General features: G+C 39.2%; 1 protein-coding gene across 4 annotated transcripts in view; it reads right to left on the bottom strand.

Moving 5' to 3' along the window:
* The window catches only part of LOC106050624 (uncharacterized), a 61,517-nt gene extending 37,958 nt beyond the window's left edge, over positions 1 to 23,559 (bottom strand). For 2 of the 4 annotated variants that reach the window (XM_056017200.1, XM_056017201.1), the window contains exons 1-12: positions 23,460 to 23,559; positions 22,795 to 22,922; positions 21,474 to 21,577; positions 19,752 to 19,913; positions 18,907 to 19,050; positions 12,324 to 12,382; positions 10,993 to 11,118; positions 9,302 to 9,483; positions 9,025 to 9,173; positions 8,065 to 8,163; positions 964 to 1,144; positions 55 to 148 (exon numbers count right to left, since the gene is read on the bottom strand). In XM_056017200.1, coding sequence (XP_055873175.1) covers positions 55 to 148; positions 964 to 1,144; positions 8,065 to 8,163; positions 9,025 to 9,173; positions 9,302 to 9,483; positions 10,993 to 11,118; positions 12,324 to 12,382; positions 18,907 to 19,050; positions 19,752 to 19,913; positions 21,474 to 21,577; positions 22,795 to 22,922; positions 23,460 to 23,514 — 1,483 coding nt within the window. In that variant the 5' untranslated portion in view covers positions 23,515 to 23,559. Of the gene's footprint in view, positions 1 to 54; positions 149 to 963; positions 1,145 to 8,064; positions 8,164 to 9,024; positions 9,174 to 9,301; positions 9,484 to 10,992; positions 11,119 to 12,323; positions 12,383 to 18,906; positions 19,051 to 19,751; positions 19,914 to 21,473; positions 21,578 to 21,857; positions 22,027 to 22,794; positions 22,923 to 23,459 lie in introns of those variants that run through there. The other 2 variants (XM_056017202.1, XM_056017203.1) reach the window with 2 other exon arrangements.
* Between the last annotated feature and the right edge of the window lie 252 nt (positions 23,560 to 23,811).

Raw genomic sequence — 23,811 nt, 5'->3', positions numbered from 1 at the left:
TACATTGACAGAGACAATGAAGTGCGTGTACTTGCAGAAGTGAATGCCATTTACCAATTTGGTTGTTGATTTCTTCATCTATTTTCCCATCGCAGTCATTGTCAATAAGATCCAAGGGTCTCATTTTTTTAATACTTTTGATACAAACCTGTATATAAGATATTTAAAAAAAAACTTATTGATTGTTGTTTGGAAATAATTGTTAAAAGACTGTCTTTAATTAAAAAATTGTTTTCTCGTTTCTCTTTGGTTTTGTATTTCGGACAAATCTCTCTGTGGCATTTTACGTCTCGATAGACGAGATCTTTTCCCTTTGCAATTTCTTAGAGATGGAGTGACCTATAACAGGTGGATAAAAGCCTGGGCGGTAAATTTGCGATCGCTGGGCTGCCCACAAGCCAACACTCGCCTCTCATCCATACTGACCGGGTCCGAAGGATGGAATGCCATCTCGATTTGGGGTCAGGTAAAATATGTAAGTATAAATATATATAATTACAAGGCGTGTTCTCGAATCAAGCTCAAACTTTGCACAATTTTTCATCGTTGATCACATTCACAACACATAAATCAATCAATCAAAGCATTAACCAATTTGTTAATCAATTAGTGGTAATTAATTAATTGTGTTTTATATAGAAAAGGAAGAAAAATCTTGCTCTATCCTTTACTTTTTCGGACTCAAAGAAAAGCCTTATTATTATTGAAAGATATGGTAGTAAATGTGCGGTTCTTTCCCTTATAAAGACCCTTTTTAAAATTACTTTATTTTGATTTTGCTTGTCTTAAATTTCTGTCTTCGTCCATTTTATCTACATGAAGAACGACATCAAACTAAAGAGAATTTAAATAAACAAAAACCCGCAGCAGAGATTGTGGGCCGTAACTTAGTGGTCCGCGGTTCTTACATTTCTCGTTTAATAAAAAAAAATACCAGGCGACTGAAGTGAAAACTTATCTTACCAGGTTGATTGGCGAAGATATAAACCCTGCAGGGTGCATGTAGGTGGCCCGGGCGCTCCACCCGAACAAGTAGCACCCAAAGGTAGACTGTGTTGAGTAGATGACGAAGCTGGAGCCTGGCAGCACAGTGGCGGAGTAGGTTCTCCAGGCGTTGTTACCTCGCACGTATTGCTGGGAGAAACTGATTGATGCCTTAAGTCATTATGTTTATAGCTTAACCGTAACAATAACTGAATAATGCGTTTAGTCATTATGTTTATAGCTTAACCGTAACAATAACTGCAAAATTATAGAATAGGAAGTTAAGTCACTATAAACAAAAAAATGTTTTAAACTATCAAAAAGAAAAGACAACGCTTATCTAAGAGAAAATTCTTAAAATCACTGCCAAATATGTCATTTTTTTTCTATATAAAGCGGAATTAATTATCACTAATTGATTAACTAATCCGTTAACATTTTATTTTGATTGATTTATATATATCATATTATATAATTATATATATATATATATATATATATATATATATATATATATATATATATATATATATATATAAAGCATAATAAGCGTATTCGGTTAAAATAGTTACATACATTATAGTAAGTTTACTTTTGTAAATCTACAATTACAAAATTCACATCGAGTTTATGTAGTGTTGATGTAGTGTTGATGTAGTGTATAGTTCATATTTTATGGATTTCAACCTGAGAAATTGAAGAGTTTTAGCTCATATAGAAGGTTTCTGTAATTTTTTTCTCCTAAGCAGGTTTCTCATTCAATACCGTGACAGTGTGGTCATCAGTATCTCTGGAAATACCTATTTTATCGTCAAAAGAAGTCAACTTTGTTTTGTTGTCAGAACTTCAGCAGTGACGTAGCTAGGGATTTGGGGGCAAGGTGGGCTTGACCTTTTTAGGGGCCCATTCATTTTGACATCCAGCATCGTAATATGAGATAATGGCGTTGTCGCGTAGTCGCGTAGTATAGACAAGTGTCTATTTCTTTCTCCTAACTCTGTTTTTTTTATTTCCTCTACTGGTAGTACGTGTACGGGGCGAGAGTCTTGTATTTTTTTTGTTTTGAATTGTTTTGCTACGTCACAAAGTCCGGTGACATCTATGGGTCATTCTTTGTCATGAGGCAGTTCACCCTCTGAGTTTGGTTGTAACGGAAGGTGTGTTGGCCCGTAAAACGTTATTTGTCTGTACCATTTTCTCGGACTTATTATTCAGTTGGATTTTTGGGACCCCTGTTTAGGGTGAGTTATTCGTTTGTGATATCTATTATTGTATGCTGTATGAGGTTGTCACTATTTCTATTTTTAGTGTAGAAGTTGAGAGTATTGTGTTTATTTCGTTTATAATAATAATAATAATAATAATAATCTTTATTATCCGTAAGGAAATTTGTCTTACAATTTGTGCATTACACCAAACAAAAAACATTATAACTATAAGAAACCAAAGTGTACATTCACACCAGACTCACTCATAATTTACATGTGACAAAGTTTAAATTATAGGGTGCCAGTGTTGGAGTTGTGGGCGTCGCTTGCCGTCTCAAAAATACATATTGCAGTTTTTTTCATTGTCATTGTCAAACTTTACTATTACCGAGGTTGGCAGTGTTGTGACGCCAGTCGGTCAGAGTCTGGTAGACCATAAAGCCAGGGTGACAAGTTAATAGCCGTAGCAAAGGTGCTTAAATTAATTATTGTATAATATCTTTATATATACCTATTATATATATATATATATATCTAATATATATACTGTCTATTTGTCATCCTCATTTTACATACACATATATGTTTCATACAATTAAATTCATTTATTTTTGTTGTTATTTAAACTATTCACCTAGTTGTTTACTGTATGTACGACTGTGTGTGAGTGATGTTCTTGTCAGGTTGAACCCCGGGACCTTAACAGTATACAGCTAGTTGAAAACGCAAATAAATCCTAAACCTGACAAATGGGGACTGTGACTACTAGGTCATAGATTGTCTTATCTAGTCTTGTTATCTTTTAAAAAAAAAAATATACTGCCTAATACCCCTTTATTGTATTTATATTTGATGTATTGGGTACAATTTGCTGAAGAAAAAAAAATTGTTTGTGTACTTCTCATAATTGTTTGGACATCAAAAGTAGCAGAGGCTTGAAACATTGTTAAATTTATCATTAATTTGTTTGAATTCACCGCCATATTACTTTGTGTTGATTGTTGATATTGAGGATTGTACCAATGCTAAATTCATCATTGATGATTTTGAACTCATCATCATATGACTATAGGTGTTGATATTTCAAGATTGTGATTTATATTCATTTATTTAATTTTTTCTTTCATGTAATTTTGTGCTTCACTTATGACCGAGTGACGAGTGTCTTCTCGCTCCCGACAACAGACAAGTGTGTGGGGATTGACCGTTGATACCGGTGTTAGAGGCCATCGTTCCTGTGTTGGTGTGTTGGAAGTCCCTGTAGCAGCTACCTTTCTACGCATCGGCCTGGAGTGAGGCGTTTTCTCTCCGACGTTGGATACTGCTCAGATAGGTTTTCTCTTTCTCTGCCATACGACACACTCATAGGTTGTAGTTTACATCTTATGTCTGTATATTATAGTATATCATAGTAATAATAATAATAGTATTAGTTGATTTAGCTTAACACAGTAAGGCACTTAGACCATGGAAACCAGGTTAACGGTAACGTCACAATTTATTAGTGATGGCCGTGCTATGGGGTACGAAGGGGAAAGGCTAGAGAAATATGTGAAGGAACGGAAAGCTGAATATGATAGAGATAAGGAAGTCGCGAAGGCAGAGGAAGAGGCTAGGTTTGAGCGGCAGGAGAAGTTGGAGAAAGAGGCGAAGGCAGAAGAAGAGGCTAGAAAGAAAGAGGCGAAGGCAGAAGAAGAGGCTAGGAAGAAAGAGGAAGAAGAGAGATTTGAACGTGATGAGAAGGCCAAACGCGAGGAGCACGAAAGATGGAAGGAAAGAGATGCCAAGGAGTCAATCAAGAGGAAAGAGGAGTTGGAACTGGCTAGGCTTAAAGAAAAGTCTGCGCCAGAGGCAGGCGGGGCGGCAGGACAGTCAGGGGATGTGCGATACAAGAATGTCTTAGACAGGCTTGACAAGAGTTTCCAGGGAATGAAAGATGACGACGACCTCCTAGCTTACCTAACACACTTTGAGGCCGTTGCAGCAAGGTGCAAAATAGAGAGAAAAGAGTGGTCCTTGCTGTTGTCATATAAACTGACCACCGCACTCAGAAACTTCATGCTAAGGGACAGTCTGTTCCTTAGCGAGAATTATGAAGAAGTCAAGACTGCACTTCTTCGCCATGCAGATATCAACGCGGAAACCTGATGCAAAAGATTCCATCTCGTGAGACCAAGTCAAAACGACTTTAGGAGATATGTAACAGAATTGAAAACGGCCTTAGACAATTGGTGCAAGATGGCCGAAGTCGGTAAAACAGTGGAGGAGTTAAAAGATCTGTTGATCAAAGATAGGATCTTAGAAAGCGTATCGAGTCGTGTATACAGGCAACTGGTTTTGAGCAAGCACAGAACAGTAGAGAACATGCTGGAAGTTATAGAAGGCTTTAAGGTTGCTGGGTCAGATGAGCCGATTTGTAAGGAAGAGAGTGTATATGTGGCGGCAGCATGTTGTGAACCTGTGGGTAAAAGAAAGGTAATTGTGTGTTTCAGTTGTGGTGAAAAGGGGCATAATTCAACCGAGTGCCGTAAAGGTGTTTCCCCGTCTAACGAGATTGATGTTGAAGATGTGAACTCTAATGATATTGTCAGCGATCAAGATCAAAGGTCAAGACATAGATGACTAGCGGGTCGTCGCGATTCGGATGGTCGCCGTGGGTATAAGTTAGTGCCGGATCGCTACACAGTAACTGTTCAAAATTTGCCATTCAATGTTAACTGGCAGAAGTTAAAAGATAGATTTAGAGATGTTGGTTTAGTGGGATTTGTGGAGGTTTTAATGGCAAACGGGAAGTCGATGGGCGTAGGTCATGTAAAGTTAAGGAACCTGGCCGATGTTGCGAGAGCAGTTAAATATTTAGACAAGTCCAAACTTGGAGGTAGAACTATTGTAGTTGTCCCACATCGTATAAGTGCGCGGGGGTAACGATATGATAACTTTGATTCTCTGTTTTATATATATATATATATATTTATATATATATTTGCTTTGTTGGTCAAACGTTCCAATATTTAGACCTATGGAAGTAAACTGGAACTGCAAGTGTGCGTTGGCATTGAATAGGCTGCAGACTTGTCTAAGTATCCTATTCTTCGTTTACCTGATACTTCTCTAACTTTTTTTCTTCAGACAGATGCTTCAGATAAAGGAATTTCTGGCATTCTCTGTCAGTGTATCAAAGGCATGTTACATCCCATAAAGTACGTAAGCCGTAAATTGTTGCCTCGGGAACAGAAGTACTCTATTATTGAACGGGAAGGATTAGCCATAGTATATTCTGAAAAGAAACTGGACAGGTATTTAGCAGGTAAAAGATTTCCCCTGCTGACTGATCACAAGGCCTTATCGTATCTCAGGAGCACAAACTTTACCATTGCACGTATCACAAGATGGGCATTGATGCTACAAGACTACTCCTTTGACGTTGCCCACGTAAAGGGAGAGAACAATCTGCTGGCTGATCTTTGTTTAAGATTTATATAGACTTCCATCCGCCATTTATATTATGTCTCTATGTGTTATAACATTTGAACTTGTGTTTTATATTATGCAAATGCTACTAATTTCAAGAATATAATGTGTATTTATTTACCATGAATATAATTTGGTATATTATATTAATGTTGTATTTGTAAATATGATTTTGTAATATAACTTGGTTCTTGGCCCAAGTTGATATGGGTCACCTTAAAAGTCAAGGTAACCAACTTTTCTTTGTTATTGGATCTTTATCTTGACGTGTATTGTGTCTCATTGGTTCATTAATTGGTGACTCCCCATCATTTTTTTTCTTCCATTATTACATTTTGAAATGTTACATAGATGCACTTATGATCTTTTTGTTCTTCCTTGTTCTTTCTACAAAGTTTTGTCTTCGAAAGGATTTTTGATTACTGGAATTTCTTTCAAAATTTCCAGTTCGTCGAGGAGGGGGGATGTCGCGTAGTATAGACAAGTGTCTATTTCTTTCTCCTAACTCTGTTTTTTTTATTTCCTCTACTGGTAGTACGTGTACGGGGCGAGAGTCTTGTATTTTTTTTGTTTTGAATTGTTTTGCTACGTCACAAAGTCCGGTGACATCTATGGGTCATTCTTTGTCATGAGGCAGTTCACCCTCTGAGTTTGGTTGTAACGGAAGGTGTGTTGGCCCGTAAAACGTTATTTGTCTGTACCATTTTCTCGGACTTATTATTCAGTTGGATTTTTGGGACCCCTGTTTAGGGTGAGTTATTCGTTTGTGATATCTATTATTGTATGCTGTATGAGGTTGTCACTATTTCTATTTTTAGTGTAGAAGTTGAGAGTATTGTGTTTATTTCGTTTATAGGGTGCCAGTGTTGGAGTTGTGGGCGTCGCTTGCCGTCTCAAAAATACATATTGCAGTTTTTTTCATTGTCATTGTCAAACTTTACTATTACCGAGGTTGGCAGTGTTGTGACGCCAGTCGGTCAGAGTCTGGTGGACCATAAAGCCAGGGTGACAAGTTAATAGCCGTAGCAAAGGTGCTTAAATTAATTATTGTATAATATCTTTATATATACCTATTATATATATATATATATATATATATATCTAATATATATACTGTCTATTTGTCATCCTCATTTTACATACACATATATGTTTCATACAATTAAATTCATTTATTTTTGTTGTTATTTAAACTATTCACCTAGTTGTTTACTGTATGTACGACTGTGTGTGAGTGATGTTCTTGTCAGGTTGAACCCCGGGACCTTAACAGTATACAGCTAGTTGAAAACGCAAATAAATCCTAAACCTGACAGGCGTAATATTTAATGTAATTTCAAATTTGACCCCTTTCCCGCACCATAGCAAAGCCACGTAACATTAGCGATAAGCATATATGTAAGATAAATATAAATAGCTAGCTATTTGATACGGGCGAACGGATCTAGACTTCAAAAGTCCCAGATCTCTTTTGGGCCCTAAGCTTTAACTAATATTGCTTTAGGGCAATGTAGCACTGCTGGTATACAGTATGTGGGAAGTACAGTTAAGCTTTGTAGAGAGAGTCTGGCTAAATGGTAAATCGCTTAGCTTCCAAACCTGAGGCCCAGTGTTTGAATCCAGCTAAAGACTGTGGGAAGCGTGGTCGAGAGGCTAAGTGCGCTTGAACTTGGCTTGGCCTGGCTACCTATGAAGGGGGCTCGAGGTTCGACACCTGACTCGGGCAGAGTTGTGTTTACTGAGCGCCTAAAGGCAGCACGGAAAAACCTTTTCCTAGATACCCCCTCCCCCCACTGGTCCACATCTGAAATTGGACCAAAGCGCTGTGAGCATGCTAAAAGCACGAAAGTAGTGCTGTATATAAGCCACAATTTATTTAAGACTGAGATTTAAAAATTCTGGATCTTTGGGCACGGACGTATTGCCTTCAGAAATAAAAAATTGTTCAGAATGTATTTAAGCTTTGAGCCGAAAATGGTGAGTGGAGAATAAAAAACGTAAAACAAATTATTGGTTTCGTTATCGTACGTACATTGTTGCATCAACAAAAGCACTGTCTTTTTCTAGTATCAACTTCTTAAAAAAAAAAGATTATCGTAACATTGTCTTAAATAATGTTACTGAAAGAGTCAAAAGAGTTAACCGCCGTCCACTAGGAAAACTTTCTTTCATCTCAATGAGAAATTACGAGAAACTCTTTTTTAAAAAAATGTGCTAACTTTTCTTCACCTGGTCCATGACCTGTAGTGGGAATTGAATTTCCTAGATGTTCCAAAATGTCAAAACTCACCTGGAAGTATTAGCAGCGAAGTCCTACCGGATGTCTTTACCAACTTTCAGTTCCACGGTTTACAGAATATAGTGGGACATTTCTTAGATGTTCCAAAATTTCAAAACTCACCTGGAAGTATTTGCAGCGAAGTCCAACCGGATGTCTTTACCAGCTTTCAGTTCCACGGTGTACAGAATATAGTGGAACATTTCCTGGTTCTTGGGAACGCTTCCATCAAAAGTAAAAAACATCATCGTAAAAAAAAGTATTAAAATCAGAGACAGAGAGGGTTGAATACATAAATAAAAACTCATTAATCAAATATAGAAATATCAACTGTCCTTGTCGGCCTACTAGAGTACATTAAGGAATCCCTTTCAGACCTTGAGATCGATAGGACAGATGATGTTAAGGTCTTCTGTATCAATGGCTGATGAGGATGTCGTGTGGCCTACGCATCGACCGATCGCCTTTGCTTTTCTTTCTATCGCCAATATTCAAACCCGGGACCTCTTGGTTTACATGCCAAGCGCTTAACCACCCTACCACCACACCCGTTGTCGGACTACTCCCAACTACCGCTCTGGGGAAACAATTTTTTATAAGTTGATGAAGAAACCTGGAGTTTACAAAAAGTGTTACCGCTTGAATGGAGCGAGAAATGTGTCAGTATTTATTGGTCTCCATTGATTTGAGATCCTTGTTTTTTTTTTTTTTCGGCAGATTTTAGAAAAAGAATGATCATTGGTCTAGTCAACACTTTTTTTAAAAGACTATTGCGCGATGAGCTGAGATTCAAGTGATTCTTGACCTTAACAAGGCTAAATTCAATTCGCCAGGCCTATTGTGCTATAGGTCATTATAGGTGTAATAAGGAGTTGCCTTAAAGTGACATTCAAACGGTTCAGGTAAGAATGTTGAAAAAAAAAGGTATATTGGTATAAGAGCTTCGTAGCGAGAATTACTTGTTTAATGACTTTAAAAGAACATATTTACATTAAGTCAAACTGATCTGTCTACGCATTCATTGAGTGAGTAGAAAGACGTATTAAACTAGAGCAAGTTATCATTCACTTCACACATCCATACCTACATAGGTACTTAAAGTAAAACAACTCGACTGGTATAAGGTTGCACAAACTAGGAGCGTCGTTTGGCATTCCTTTACACGACGAGGCCAGGACATAGGTCACTTGGATACCCTTGTTACTGGTCATGTAGCAAGATGTGGCCTCCGTCTGTGAAGTAAATAAATATTTAATATTAATTACAACGAAAATATCATGTGGCCAGCACAACGACCAACCTCCAGTGTTTCACATAGCCTTGCAAAATCAGGTGGGATCTGAGGTTGGAGTTTGCTTACCTTGTGCCACGATCCCACGCCCTGTAGTTTGAGAGTGCCGAAAGTTCCCAGTGTCTCGTTGTAAAGTTTCACGAACGTGTTGTCGCTGCCCGCCACAATGATGTAGTGGCCCTTTGTCTCCGGGCGTGGGTGCCGAAATAAAATGAACGTCTTGCCGAAGCTCTCACGAGGCAGCAACATCTCTGTTGGAAACAAACAAGTCCAAAAAGAAATAGTTGAAAGTTCTTTGCGTGGCCGGATTTACCCACTGGTGACATTGCAACCCGCACAGGGCCTCACATTCAACGTGTCAGAGTAGAGAAGAAAAAAAATTAATTTACTAAGGACATTTAAAAAACAAGATATTTATGTCTTTTCTTTTTCGAGCATTTAACCCTTAAAAAGCGTGTGGTAGTTTAGCCTCTAACCATCATAATTGTAATTCAATTTTGTATGCACGAATTGTAAAACTGCTCAGCACTTTAAGGGTTAATGCTACTCGCCACACAGATATTTATTCCGGCGGAACTGTTTCCACTAAGACAAGGAGCAAAGGCGAGTAACTGGCGCTAGTAAGCTTGTGGATGGAGGGTCTCTTTAGCCTTGCCTGGCTTCCCACCAAGGAGAAGATAAACTCTCAATTCAAGCCTCTGTTGCCTAGCAACCATACCCAGACATGGAAAAGGCTTTGGGAGTACATCCGGATGAGAAATCAGGAGCTGGTGACCCTTAGACAGTTTCAAGCTTTACAGTGCCACACCGCTGACCCCAAATTGTATCTGCACTTACTTCTAATTTGGATACATCAGCTGCGTAGAAAGGGAGGGGTGGCAGAACTGTGTGGGTGATATCGTTTACACCAAAGCTAATGCCCAGGTATTTCTCTCATTACGCTACTGGAGTGGGCCATACTTGTAAAAAAAATGTTTCTTGCTATTATTAATAGTCTTTTGTAACAATCATTTCTATTTGAGTGCTAGATGTGAAGATGTCTTGATGTTACGATCAGATTTGTGTTGATCCAACAATGCGTTTCTGATGTTATAATTTAGTGTAGATTTATTTTTGTAAACACTTACTTAACGCTAAAATAATATCGTTATGCCGGAGATTCAAATGTAAACTATCAATTCAAACAACGAGGATTCTATAGTAACAAATACAAAGCTATAATTATGTAACTAGGAATCAATTGAATAAAATACACACACTGTACAATACAATTAAACATGTTAACTCTCTTCGTTCAACCTCTCAACTACAACTGACTTTCCCCGTTATTTTAAACACTTATTATCATCTACCTCCCACTATATTATTATATTTGGAAAACAATTGACCTCGCTCCTTTTATGATCATGAAATTAGCTTTTCCGGCGTCTGCTCCAAGAAACAAGCTTTTTCCAAGAACTCGTCGGCAACTATCTATGACCTTGCACTGCAGACGCGTGTAGAAAACTAAAAAAAAACTTATTGCAAGAGCTGCTTTATGCTATGTGACACATTATAACAATATTGAAAAAAATCATTATAATTGGTTAAATATTTACAGCTAAATAAGTTAAGAGTTACCAACAGACAATCATTCGGCATTCATAAACATTTAAAATTGTATTTCGAGTCATAAAGAACGCGTTTGGGGATTACGTTTGATTGTTGTCTAGACTTAATGGGGCTCGCTATTTGAATGCTGACTTTACGATGACATTTACCTGCCAGTAAGTTAAACGAGATATCGTCCGGCTCATTCTGGTTGACACCGCATGCCTCATCGTCCGTCTGTGACAAACAATTGCCAGTGACCACCCCAAAGGCGTGGGTCCCTCGTAGGTATGAACCTGGCATTCATTAGTACAACAATTAGGGGCAATCATTCATGATGGAAAAAAGAGCCGCGCAAGGAAAGAGCAAGAGAAGGACAAGCGTTAGGCAAGCCGGTGGGCAGGGGGAGGGGGTGCAAACCAAAAAAACAATTGATCAGAAGGCAAGTGGCTGCGATAAAGAAGCTGCGATAAAGAAGAATGCCTCGATGCAGGGCGTGGCTGTAAGATAATAGAGATTTTATTTCGTAAACATCAATGTGTGCTCATGCTAATATAAATAGATGTTAGACTTATTTTATGTAACTACCCACGAACATTTATCGATAGCATACACGTTGTGTTGCTATAACTCATAAATGGTTATTTAAAAAAAAAAAGCTAAGTTCCCCTTTCAGACCTTGAGGTCTATAGGGCAGATGATGTAAAGGTCATCTGTTTCTGTGGCCTACGGTTAACAAGGGTGTCATGTGGCCAGCACAACGACCAACCGCCTTTACGTTTCCCTAACTAATGTCAGGTACCCATTGGAGCTGGGTGGACACAGGGGCGCCCGAGGATCCCGAAATTAAAAATCCCAGTCTTCAACAGGATTTGAAACCCGGTCCCCGGTTTGGAAGCCGGGCGCTCCATCCGCAACCAGCTGCGTCTCTAATGGTTATTTAGCTTTTATAATAATAAAAATAGATATAAAATAGGTCTAGCTGAAAGCATGTGTGAAGTACTCTTAAAAATACATTTTTTTTTATTTGCGACGTCCAAAATTAAAAAAAAAATAATCTGATTGGAAGTACTTGAGCAGCGTTTCTCTTACTGCTAACCCGTGGGGGTGGGGGTGGGGAGGGCACGTCAAATACTTGCAACCGGAAGCGACGTACTGACAAAAAAAGGGGTGAGGGCGAAGCGGATCAATTAATTTTTCATGGGTTAAAGAAGTTATCTTCAATCATACTCCCCAAAATAAATTTTAATTGCGGATGTCATTGTGTAACATCATGCTTATGAAAAGAGTGTTTATCTTCTAACCACAGTAAATTCCATAATTGTGTTAATATGACACACAAAAGAGTACAAGACAAAAACGACTATTTCTCTATATATTTAGATATTGCTTCATTTCTTTACTGGAGATATACCCCGAGTGCTTTCCCGTCTTCACAGAACATCTTGAGAGAAAAACGTGTGTGAACTAGTCTCTACGGACACAACGAACGTTGACCAACCTGTAAGTGAGCCCACGAAGGTGTCCTCAGCACAGTTGGTCACCGCGTAAGACTGAAATCTGGACATAAGAGAGGAATCAGTCACGATAACTTTATGTCTTCTCAAAAAAATGAAGGAGAGACATTATCGTAATTTAATACATGTATGGCGAATTCTTAGAGAAAAAAAATCTATAAAAAAAAAAAAACAATTGTATCTGTGAAGTCAAAATGTAACTTGAAATACCAATAGATTTTCATAATTGAACCAGAACATTGATACGTGTTCGTGTGGAATGCGCTCTGGTCGTCTGGATAATCCGGGTTCGAACCTTGTCCGCTGTCTTTCCCCAGTCATCCAAAGCTAAGGTCTTAAGCTATTTGAGATTTGGGGCCTCTTGTAATCGACATAAGAGCAATTTTTTTCTTTGCTATTTCTTCACAATGATGGGAAAGATCACTACAATAATTTTTAAAGGGCCCATGAACTTTAGCCTACTAGAAGTTAAATTCAGCTTCGTGCGGAATGTTTTGAGCTAGGATGTAACCAACTTAAAATCTGAAAGAACATTAGAAACATGTCACACAAAACAAACTAGTCATCATCATCATCATCAAACTCCGTTTAGAGTGAGGGCTTGAGAGGCTCAAATCCTCTCTTGCAATAGCCCTGGACAAAAACCCTACTGTTTAGATAGTACATACATGTCACCATGCAGGTCGATCGAGAGTTTTTGGTTTCCCAAACCTGTCTAGACGCATATCATCAAGTCTGGAGCAGTCAAAAAAGAAAATGAGACACGGTTTCCTCTTCTTCCCAGCAGCGGGAGGCACCGTGAGTCAAAATTTGTCCATTGCCATGAAAATATGAGCCAAGTGGCATGTCCTGCACTGTGAATAATAGCTTGCTCAGGCCTGGACAGCCTCTACCACGGGGAAGTGCGGTCATGGTGCCTCATGCACTCCTAGACGCCACAGGCTTTTCGGGACTTGTCCCAGCACTCAAACCATTTTTCCATTATTATTTTTTTTTTTTTGGTTTATGGCCAAATCACAATGAAAACTCACAGCTTTTTCGGAGGGTGGTGTTTGCCCTCCCTGCAAGGAGTCTGCAATGGTGTTGATGTGACGAAATACGTCCTCTCAATGCAGAACTGACCAGTGCGGAACTACTCCCTTTTTTACCACTAGTTATCATTGTATAGCCTCCCCTCAACACTAAACTGACCAGTGTAGAACACAAATATCCTATTACAAAAAGGTTAGATCCAACCACCAAATTATAGGCCATAAACACACATCCCAGGTTACGCCCCAAACGCGAAATAAAAACACGCAGTCGTAAAGTCCAGGGGCATTAAAATTTGGTGTCCACGTACATCGCTTTGAGTCGACACTCCTAACGTCCACGGCTATTCAAATAGCGGGTTTAAGAAGTCAGGTGAGTGGGCCCCAAATGAAAAGATTGGTCCAATTAAACAATTCTAAATTCGAAAGACTCGATGGCCATTGGATCGTCGCTACTCTAGCGTACCGCTCGGGCACCTATAAAAGCTTGAGACGAAAGTTTCAGGTTAATGCCATTCTAGATCAGAATCACTGAGAAGTCAGAAGACTCTCGAGTCAACGATTCATTTAGGAACTTGTGTGTAAGGCAAAGCGGGTGAGTTGGAAAAACTTTATCATTATTATTTAGTGTGTCTTCGCCTGTAACATTTACGTTCATGTATCATTACCATGTTAACACTTGTTCGCTTCCAATTACATTTGTAATCTCTACGAATATGTATTCCTCATTTACTCGTCAATGTTGGCTGTACTCCCAACGGTGGACATCCAACCTACAATTTAGGTGATCCTATTGTCTATTTAGATATTTTTTTTCATTCATATCCATAGTCATCTGGACCTACTCACGTCTAGATTGTTTCCTTACCTGTGCATATGTACCTGTATATGTGCACACACACACACATTTATATATATGTGTGTGTGTATATATATATATATATATATGGCTCCTTTTGTCTCGAAAGGCAATGGATGCGCCCAAGTGAGTCACTGGTTTTGGCTTAATCTTGAGACGGGGCAGAGTCTGGTGTGGCTAATCAAGCCAATTCTAGAACGGCAGACTTTGCCACAATTCGTACATTTGTATGCCTCTGATTTAGGGCTAGCAGACAGGGCAGCTTTCTTTTTTTCCCTCTTGATTAAAGCCGCTTCAATTCTTTTGTTCTCAGCAAGTGTTGTCCCAGCACGCACAGTCTGTCTCCATGCACTCCGGTCTTTGGCTATGTTTTCCCACATACTTTCACTGATGCCTGAGGCTCTCATGTCTCGCTTGCAGACATCTCTATATGTTAGTCTTGGGCGGCCCTTGGGTCTGACTCCTTCCACAAGCTCAGCATATAAGATATCTTTCGGGATTCTACCATCTGGCATGCGGGTGACATGTCCGAGCCAGCGTAATCTCCTTTGTGTCAGGAGAGCATACATGCTGTTCATATTGGCCAATCTCAAAACTTCCTGATTGGAGACATGGTCCCTCCAAGAGATGCCCATTATGCGTCTCAGGCAGCGCAAGTGGAAACTATTCAATCTGTGCTCTTGGTACATGTATGTTGACCAGCTTTCACTGCCATAAAGGAGAGTGCTCACAACACAGGCGTTGTAGACTAGGATTTTGGTGGCTGTGGTCAATTTACCATTTTCCCAGACGCGCTTGGAGAGTTTTGCCAATGCTGTGGTAGCTTTTCCTATCCTTTTTGTCAGCTCGATGTCTAAGTCTAGGTTACTGACAATTGTTGAACCCAAGTAGGTAAATTCCTGCACCACTGAAAGGGTGTGGTTCCCAATTTGTATTATAGGTATTTCTGCAACGTCTTGTGCCAGGATTTCGGTCTTGGAGAGACTTATAGTAAGGCTAAACTCTTGACAAGCAGCTGCTAAGGCGTTCACTAGCTTCTGTAGACCTCCTTGTGAGTGAGATACGAGTGCCGCGTCATCGGCAAACAGCAGCTCCCTTATCAAGATACGACGCCTTTTCGTTTTGGCTTTAAGACGTGCCAGGTTAAAGAGCCTTCCATCGGATCTGCTATGGATGTATATTCCGTCTTCCAGGGATTTAAAAGCACTGGATAGTACGACTGAGAAGAAGATGCCAAATAGTGTAGGGGCCAGTACACATCCTTGTTTTACACCGCTCTTAATGGAGAATGGCCTGGAGGAAGAACTTTCAAACTGAACGGTGCCCTGCATATTTTCGTGAAAAGCTGACACTAGTTTTCTTAACTTATTTGGACAGCCGATTCTCTCTAGTACAGCAAACAGACCGCTTCTGCTAACAAGGTCAAAGGCCTTGGTCAAATCAATAAAAGCTATGAAGAGGGGCTGCTTTTGTTCTCTGCTCTTCTCCTGTAGCTGCCGCAGAGAGAAAATCATATCTGTTGTAGATCTTCCTGCCCTAAAGCCACACTGCGACTCTGGATAAACACGATCTGCCAGGATCTGTAATCGCTTTAGTAACACTCTAGCAAAAGCCTTTCCGACTATGCTAAGCAGTGAGATGCCTCTGTAATTGTTACAATCAGAGCGGTCGCCTTTATTTTTATAAATTGTAACAATGTTGGAGTCTTTCAATTCCTGGGGGACCATTCCTTGTTCCCAGCACAAGCTTAGCAGTTCATGGAGTGGTTTGATTAGGGCATGTTTTCCAGCCTGAATTACTTCAGCAGGAATGCCATCTCCTCCGGGTGTTTTCCCATGTGCAAGCATGTCAATGGCAATGCTCAGCTCCTTTACTGAGGGCGTTTCGTCTAATTCCGTCAAAACTGGAAGTGATGGGAAGTTGGAAACAGCATTTGGTGAGATGGCGTTTTCAATCTGGTAGAGTTCTGCATAGTGTTCTACCCATCGTTCCATTTGCAGCGCACGATCGCTGATGATTGAGCCATCTTTTGACTTGAGCGGAGCACACTTGCTGGTGTGAGGTCCAAAGGCTTTTCTCATGCCCTCATATAGTCCTCTTATGTTACCACAGTCGGCACAAGATTGAATATCTTCGCATAGCTCCTGCCAGTATTTGTTAGCACATTGTCTCGCTACTCTTTGGGCATTGTTACGTGCAGCTCTGAGCCTTTTTAAGTTGCTTGGGGTGGGATCCTTCTTGTAGATTAGCATGGCTGCTCTCTTGTTCGTAGTGGCAGTTTCCATTTCTGGTAGACTAGCTTCAAACCAGTCTTCGCTTTTCTTGGTTTTGTTTCCAAAGACCAGTGATGATGTTTGGTAGATTGTATCACGCATAGACGTCCAGCTTTTTTCTACCTCAGTCGCAGAGAAGTTTTTAAAAGCTTCCTCTAATTTGTTCTCAAATTCGGTGCAAAGATCAGGATTTTTTGTGCTAGTAGTATTCAGGCGTGATTTTCTTTTTCCCTGTGAAGTGTGGATCTTAGTTGGCAGCAGTCTTGTCCGGCATGACACTAAAGTATGATCAGTATCACAATCCGCGCTTTGGTAGCTACGTGTCAGCAGTATATTTCCAATGTCCTTTTTTCGTGTCAGTATCATATCCAGCTGGTGCCAGTGCCCAGACCTAGGGTGCCTCCATGAGACACAGTGCTGTGGTTTTGTTCTGAAGTATGTGTTGGTAATGCAGAGCTTATGGTATGTGCAGAATTCAAGCAGTCTTTGTCCGTTCTCATTCATCTTTCCGATTCCAAAAAGCCCAAGACAGTCTGGCCAGGTAGTGTGATCTGATCCTACTCTGGCATTGAAGTCACCTAGAAGGAACATATGTTCTTTTTGAGGAATGTTTGCAATGGCTTCTTTGAGGTCTTCATAGAACTTGTCTTTGTCCTCCTGAGGCGAGCATAGTGTGGGGGCATAGGCACTAATTAGAGTGACTTTTCCAGATGCTGTCATCATACTTATGCTTAGTAGCCGTTCCGAGCCACCAACTGGAGGGACTATCATGGGAAGAAGACTGTTCTTGACAGCAAAGCCCACACCATGTATTCGAGTCTCATCCTGTGCTTTCCCTTTCCAAAAGAAAGTGTAGTCAGTCTCGCGGAGCAAGCCGTTTTCGGCCAGTCGGGTTTCTTGCAGGGCTGCAATGTCAATATGTAGCCTTTTTAACTCGTTGTTTATAACTGCCGTCTTCCTTGCATCATCGATCTGCCTTAGATCATCAGTGAGACCAGGACACATTGTCCTGACATTCCAAGTGGCCAGTCGCATGACAGGGATTTTCTTTTTCAGTTTAATTTTTCTTCTTTTGTTGCTTGGTGCAAGTTTCCAGCCTACTTGTCGTTTTAAACTAAGCTCTAAGCACCCATTAGAGCAGGCAGGCTGTGGCGGATCAGCACCTAACTGACTGGGGGCTGCCCAGGTTGAGGCGGGCGGTAGCTGATCAGTGAGGCTGATATATATATATATATATATATATATATAATTATGCTTGTTATTGCTATGCACATACTGTGCTGTTACCATGCACCCTTAGGCCCGAAAATCAGTCTCGCGTGTCTACCCCATTATTTTCGGCCGGTAGGCCTGCATTAGTTATGTGCCTTCTTCTACCCCCCCCCCTTTTTTTTTTCTTGTCACAGTCCTCTGGTCACGAGCGACCGTGGACTTGTTTTGTTTACCTTTGGGCCAATAAGATCACAGGGTCTACAACCCTGTAATAAGGTCTTTTGTTTATGATATACAGTATATGCCCCTGCCTTGTACAGTTATATATGTATTTGTTTTATTGTTACTATATTAATTGTACAGCAATTATTATTAGACCTAGTGAAATGTTGTTAACATGTATCTTAGTTAGCCAGAGGGAGACGCTCCTTTCAAGGATGCGCCCCTCGCCAACCAGCCTGTACGGTTTAATAATTCAGGCTCCTCTCACATCTCATCTCAAGCCTCCTACATCAGGGCTGGCTTGTTTTATTGCCTGAAGGTAGACCCCAGTAGCTCTCCACACATTCCCGTTGAGGGTGAGTCACTCATCGCCCTCGACCCGAACTGAAGGCATTCCAGGCTGAAGTCCGGTCTGCACCTACTACGGGAGTAAGCCCACCGCGTGACATCCTCATATTCATCACACTAGTGCCTGCCTACTCGCAGTACACCAGCAACTGGCTGCCAGCACAACGGAGCTTCAACTTACCCCACCCCGAAGGAGAACCTTGAATACAGATAAGTGAGAGACAGCTGAATAAGCAAACCATACTCGAGTTTTATGAGCAACATCCCAGTGATGATATCATCCTAAACGTTATCATAAAATCCTAAATCATTCTGTACACCCCCCCCCCCTTACTCGCTGATTGTATTTCTTCTTAATTAATCTTTATTAAATATTTGTTCTCCCACAAAATCATTTAGCTTTGCGTTTTGCTTGTGCCTGTCTATGTTCCTATATAATACCAATAAAATATTAACCACGTTGTGGCTCTAAGACTTTACCCCTAGGAGTCGCAGGCCATCATCCCCATCGGAAAGTGCAAACGGACCGATCGGCGGACTTACTCCACCACAGTTGCCAGTCACAAACAAAATAGTAGATATCGTCACAGAAACGATTTTAAGCAGGCAACGATCGACTTACTTTTTCAGTTCAATACTCCAGATCTCCCCATCCTCAAAATGTGTTTTGTCGAACTTCATGCGGAAGTCACGCTTCGCTGCGTTTATGGTAAAAAAAATTTGGTTCGGCCCATCGTTAGCGATGATGATGATGGAGTATCTGTACCTAGACGGAAACAAGGGAAATATAGAAATACCTAAAACAAGGTTACAAACACAGTTTGTGTGGAAACACAAACTCAAAATCGGCCCCCCGAAGTGGTCCACCCAGGCAGGTAAAAAAGGTAGGTTTCAATAATATCAGTATGAAACTCTATCAAAGACAAATGACAGAAAATAATGGAGAAAACAAGGTTTACAGATCTCGTGTGGTGCCCCAGCGGTCCAGCAGACCAAAGGATAGGTGAAAGTGAATATGAAGTTAAATGTGAACCTGGCCTAACTGATGTCTTATAATGAATATCTAATTGATTAATTGTTTTGTAAAGTGTCAATCTCTTATTCCTCAAGAATAAGCGTGGGAAACGTGGTCGAGCGGCTAGGTGCGCTTGAACCTATCTTGGCATGGCTACCTATGAGGGGGGCTCGAGGCTCGACACCTGAGTCTTGCAGAGTTGTGTTTACTGAGCGCCTGAAGGCAGCACGGAAAAAACTTCTCCTAGATACCCCCTCAGGACAAAAGCGCTCTGAGCATGCATGAAAGTAGCGCTATACAAAAGCCATAATTTAATTTTTTTAACATTTCGTAAAAAAAAAAAAATTTAGCGGCCCCCGAAAGGGCTAGGAGGAAGAAGAAGAAAACACAACTTTTAGGAAAATTACGAAGTACCAAATGATAATACTACTTCTTTCTAGTTCAAGACTCACCCCATTGTCACAGCGAAGTATTCCTTTCCCCAACCAGCTACAGGTAACGGGACGAATGTCTCCATGTGGGGGGCGCCATGTTCCATAAGGCTCACAACCAATCCAAAATAGTTGGACCCTATCAAATGGAAGGTCCACCGTATACCAGGGAGCTTGTTGTAACTGTATTTACAAAGTTAACAGTTCAACTCAATTTAAAACAATTGCCTTTAATAATGTTCTGATATTTTTTCTGAGCGGTTAAACTTAACTCTTTCTCTCCGTAATTATTTTTCACGTTCCGATTGAATTATTAATTCTGCTAATTTGTGTTTCACTACCCTGCTATGATTATAACCTAAATATTTTTTTTTGTATGTAATCAGTAAATGTTATATTAAGTATATAATTATAGAAAAATGCATGCTCTGCTTTATATAACACAAATTAAAGTATGGAAAACCAAAACTTAATTTAATTTTATGGGGTCAAATCAACGTTGGTATCGTCAGTTAGAAGAGAAAGGGTTAATGAGTAAAATAAAGTTGCATAAACTTAGGCTGACTGGCAGGGAGATAGGCACGGGAATCTTGTAAAGAAATAAATTATGTTTTGGCAATTATAGTCATCGTCTAAAACTAAAACAAAGAAGTCTAGAAGTGCAAATACTGCTCTGAATGTTGGCCTATGTGGGAAGAGATTATCTGAGATCGGACAGCATGTCGAAATAGCGTGGTACAGTTCCCTGTGGAGAGCGAATTGGCAGAGGAGCTCTTAGACAAGAGAAAGAAGAAAAGTGCCTCCTTAGACAAATTAATTCTTTTTCACGAACTATGGCCAAGTAAATTCCTAATCTCAATAAACCACAATCTCAATAAAACCTAATCTCAATAAACCATAATCTCAATAAAACCTAATCTCTATAAACCACAATCTCAATAAACCATAATCTCAATGAAACCTAATCTCTATAAACCACAATCTCAATAAACCATAATCTCAATAAAATCTAATCTTAATAAACCCTAAGCTCGCTACTTCAAAATGAAGCAAATTTAAGGCAATGATATATTGGGATAAATCCGTCTTTCACGAAAGAAATGACTTTAAAATTCATATGGTTTTCAATAACAGATAGAACTTTATAATGATATGTATTCTGCATATTTCCATCTGAGTTCGGATTTATACATCATTTTATATGAATAAAATCAGTTTTAAAATAAGTTTTAGTGTGCTTTACTTAATCCTTATTTAATTTTAACATTTCGTCTTTTATTTTATCTAGGCATTGTTTAGTTCTCAATGCTCCAAGATTGTTTCCCTTCATTTTCTCGAATATTGTTTATAATAGATCAGGCATGTCAAACTCATTAAGGTGTATGGGCCACATAAAAATCTAACTTTGACTGTAAATAATAGCTGTAAAATTTTGGCGCAGCCACTTCTTTATACTTCGCTTTCAACAAAGATTTTGTCTGCAATTCTATCAGCTCTAGTTGCACATTATCAACTGCATTTTCAGGAGCAAATGATAATAGAGATACAAAAAAATGAAAATTCTTGCTCGGTCATTGAAAGCATCTACTAACGATGGTGTAGGACTATTTACCCAATGTTGTAGCCGTATGTAATCTTTTTAGTTCTTGACACGTTTAGACGTGAACAATGTTTGACATGCCTGCCATAGATTATGGTCAGGCGATACAGATGTATTTCTATTTTACGTTAAAAAATACTTACCAATATATTGGGTCCACAACTATCGTGTAGACTTTTGAAGCGATCACATAGTTCGGGATTTTCTTGTTTTTGCTTTGTGGTGTCCAATGAACTAAAAAGCTTAACTTTAAAAAAGATGTAGAGAAATTAGTTCAAAGTACAGCACTGATCTGATTAACTAATACAAGGTACTGTACTGATTTAACTATCTAGCACTCCAGTAGAGCTACTATGGCAGACAATAATTGATAGTTCAATTCAAGCTACGTTTGTTTGGGTTCTATTTTTTTTTAATCGGAAACTAATAATCCAGTTAAATGCGTAATTCACTCTTCGAAAGAAGTACTTAAAAATGAGAACATCTAAAAGAAATATTATTTTTTTACAAAGCTTATAGCAACTCACTTTGTCTGTCTGGTAAAAAGTATATTCATGTTATTTCTTCCACACCCATTTTCGGATGGATGGCTGCCTGGTCGTGCGGTTTGCGCGCTGGACTGTCGTTCAGATTTATCGATGGTCCCGGGTTCAAACTCTGCCCGCTTCCATCCCCCGTCGTCTTGCCGGAAGTTTGGACTAGGAAGTAATTATCTTCAACTTTAAAGGAACATCCGAAACATGTAAAATATTTTACAAATAAACATTTTACTAGCTGAAACTTCGCACAATTATTCGTAGACATAGACAAGACAAGAATCGATTTTTAAAAAAGGTAATTCATTATTTCTTTAATAACAACAAGGAAAACTAATGCATTAGTATTCAAACAAAAAAGATAAATATGTTAAGTTTTGCCCCTAAATAATGTTTAACGCTATATCTCGCGCATTCTCGCATCAAGTGGAAACTTTAAGAAAAAGTAATTATTGTACCTAACAAAACATGAATCAATCAACATAAGTCCTCAATTTGTCAATTAATTATTGGTAATTAATTATTTTGTATGATATCAAATAAGGGAAGTAGCTTGTACATTGTTGGTAGATATAGTTTTAAGGACGGAGTTCTTCCTCTTTACAATTTTTTTGAAAGGATTTTATTTATTTTTTTATTTATTCTTTTTTTTTTTTTGACGTTCTTTCAGAAATAAAAATTATTACGTCCTAGCCATGACCCCTGACCCCTGCAGTAAGACAAGGGAATTGCAGGTCGTGCGGTTTGAACCCGTTGCAATCGTAGCGCCAGTCTGAGCGTACACCACACTACCGGTATGCCATCCTGAAGTCATGATTCCAACTCGAGCTAGATTGGTACTACTATTTCCTTTTAAACCCTCACACAAAAAGAAAGGATACGTCCAATTTTTTACAATATATACCTGAGATTTAGTTAATCGCCTTACCTGTATAGGAGGAACATAGGTCACAAGGTACATAGTGATGGAGGAAACTTGTTTGGCTCCACTGGAAGAGACAATTGCGGGAGTGGAAATCAAATACTCTTTGCCCATTGACAGGCTGACTGCAATAACTGGTGGTGTGAAATAGAAGTCAATGTTACCGAATCTAACATCCAGGTGGACATTTTGTTATTGGATATTGGTTTCATGGTTACAGTTAAAGTAGAAACCATCTAAGTGGCCGTGTGTTTGTTTTACATTTCAGACCCTGACATGACGGTTTTATAATAACAGATTCGTTGTGGATTGTTTGTAAGGAATTGTTGGTAAGGAACGATTTGCATGGAGTGATTTGAATAAATAAATTGAATAAAGGGAGTTGTGTGGAGTGATTTGTATGGAGCTATATCTATGGAATGATTTGAACAGGGTGATTTGAATGGATACATTGTTAGAAGTGATTTGTATGGATTACTCTAATGGACGGTTTTGTAAGGTGTGTCTGATAATGAACTGATTAGAATGGCCTGAAAAGTGATTTATATGGAATTGTTTGTGATGCGTCAGGCCTGAGTTTTATGGACATATTAGGTTTGATTCGCGTACGATGATTTGTAAAGAGTGAATTTTAACGAGACAAGACTACATAAAATAAAGCAGGTACGTACCATGCCAACTGATTGTTAGCACAAAGATGTAGTGTATCAACAGAATGATGATCATTTTGTCCTATTTCTAATCTACATTCAAAATCTACATATATATATATATATATATATATATATATTAGGGGTGCACCGGATAGTCCCTCCGGCTCCGGCTTCTGCCGAATATCCGGCATTTTTTACTATCCGGTGCTATTCGGCTCCGGTCGGATATCACTACCGGATAGTAAACCGGATAGTAAAAAATACACCTATTTAATATGCATAAAGTGGACCTTGTTCCATTACTGTCTGTTATAGAATGTATTAATGCTTATATGAAAACAAAATAATGTGCTTAAAAATAGAGCCATTA

This window comes from Biomphalaria glabrata, chromosome 18 (assembly GCF_947242115.1).
Source record: "Biomphalaria glabrata chromosome 18, xgBioGlab47.1, whole genome shotgun sequence".
NCBI classification, from domain to species: domain Eukaryota; kingdom Metazoa; phylum Mollusca; class Gastropoda; family Planorbidae; genus Biomphalaria; species Biomphalaria glabrata.
Note: the sequence above shows the minus strand (reverse complement) of the source record. Positions and strands in the feature narration are given on the sequence as shown.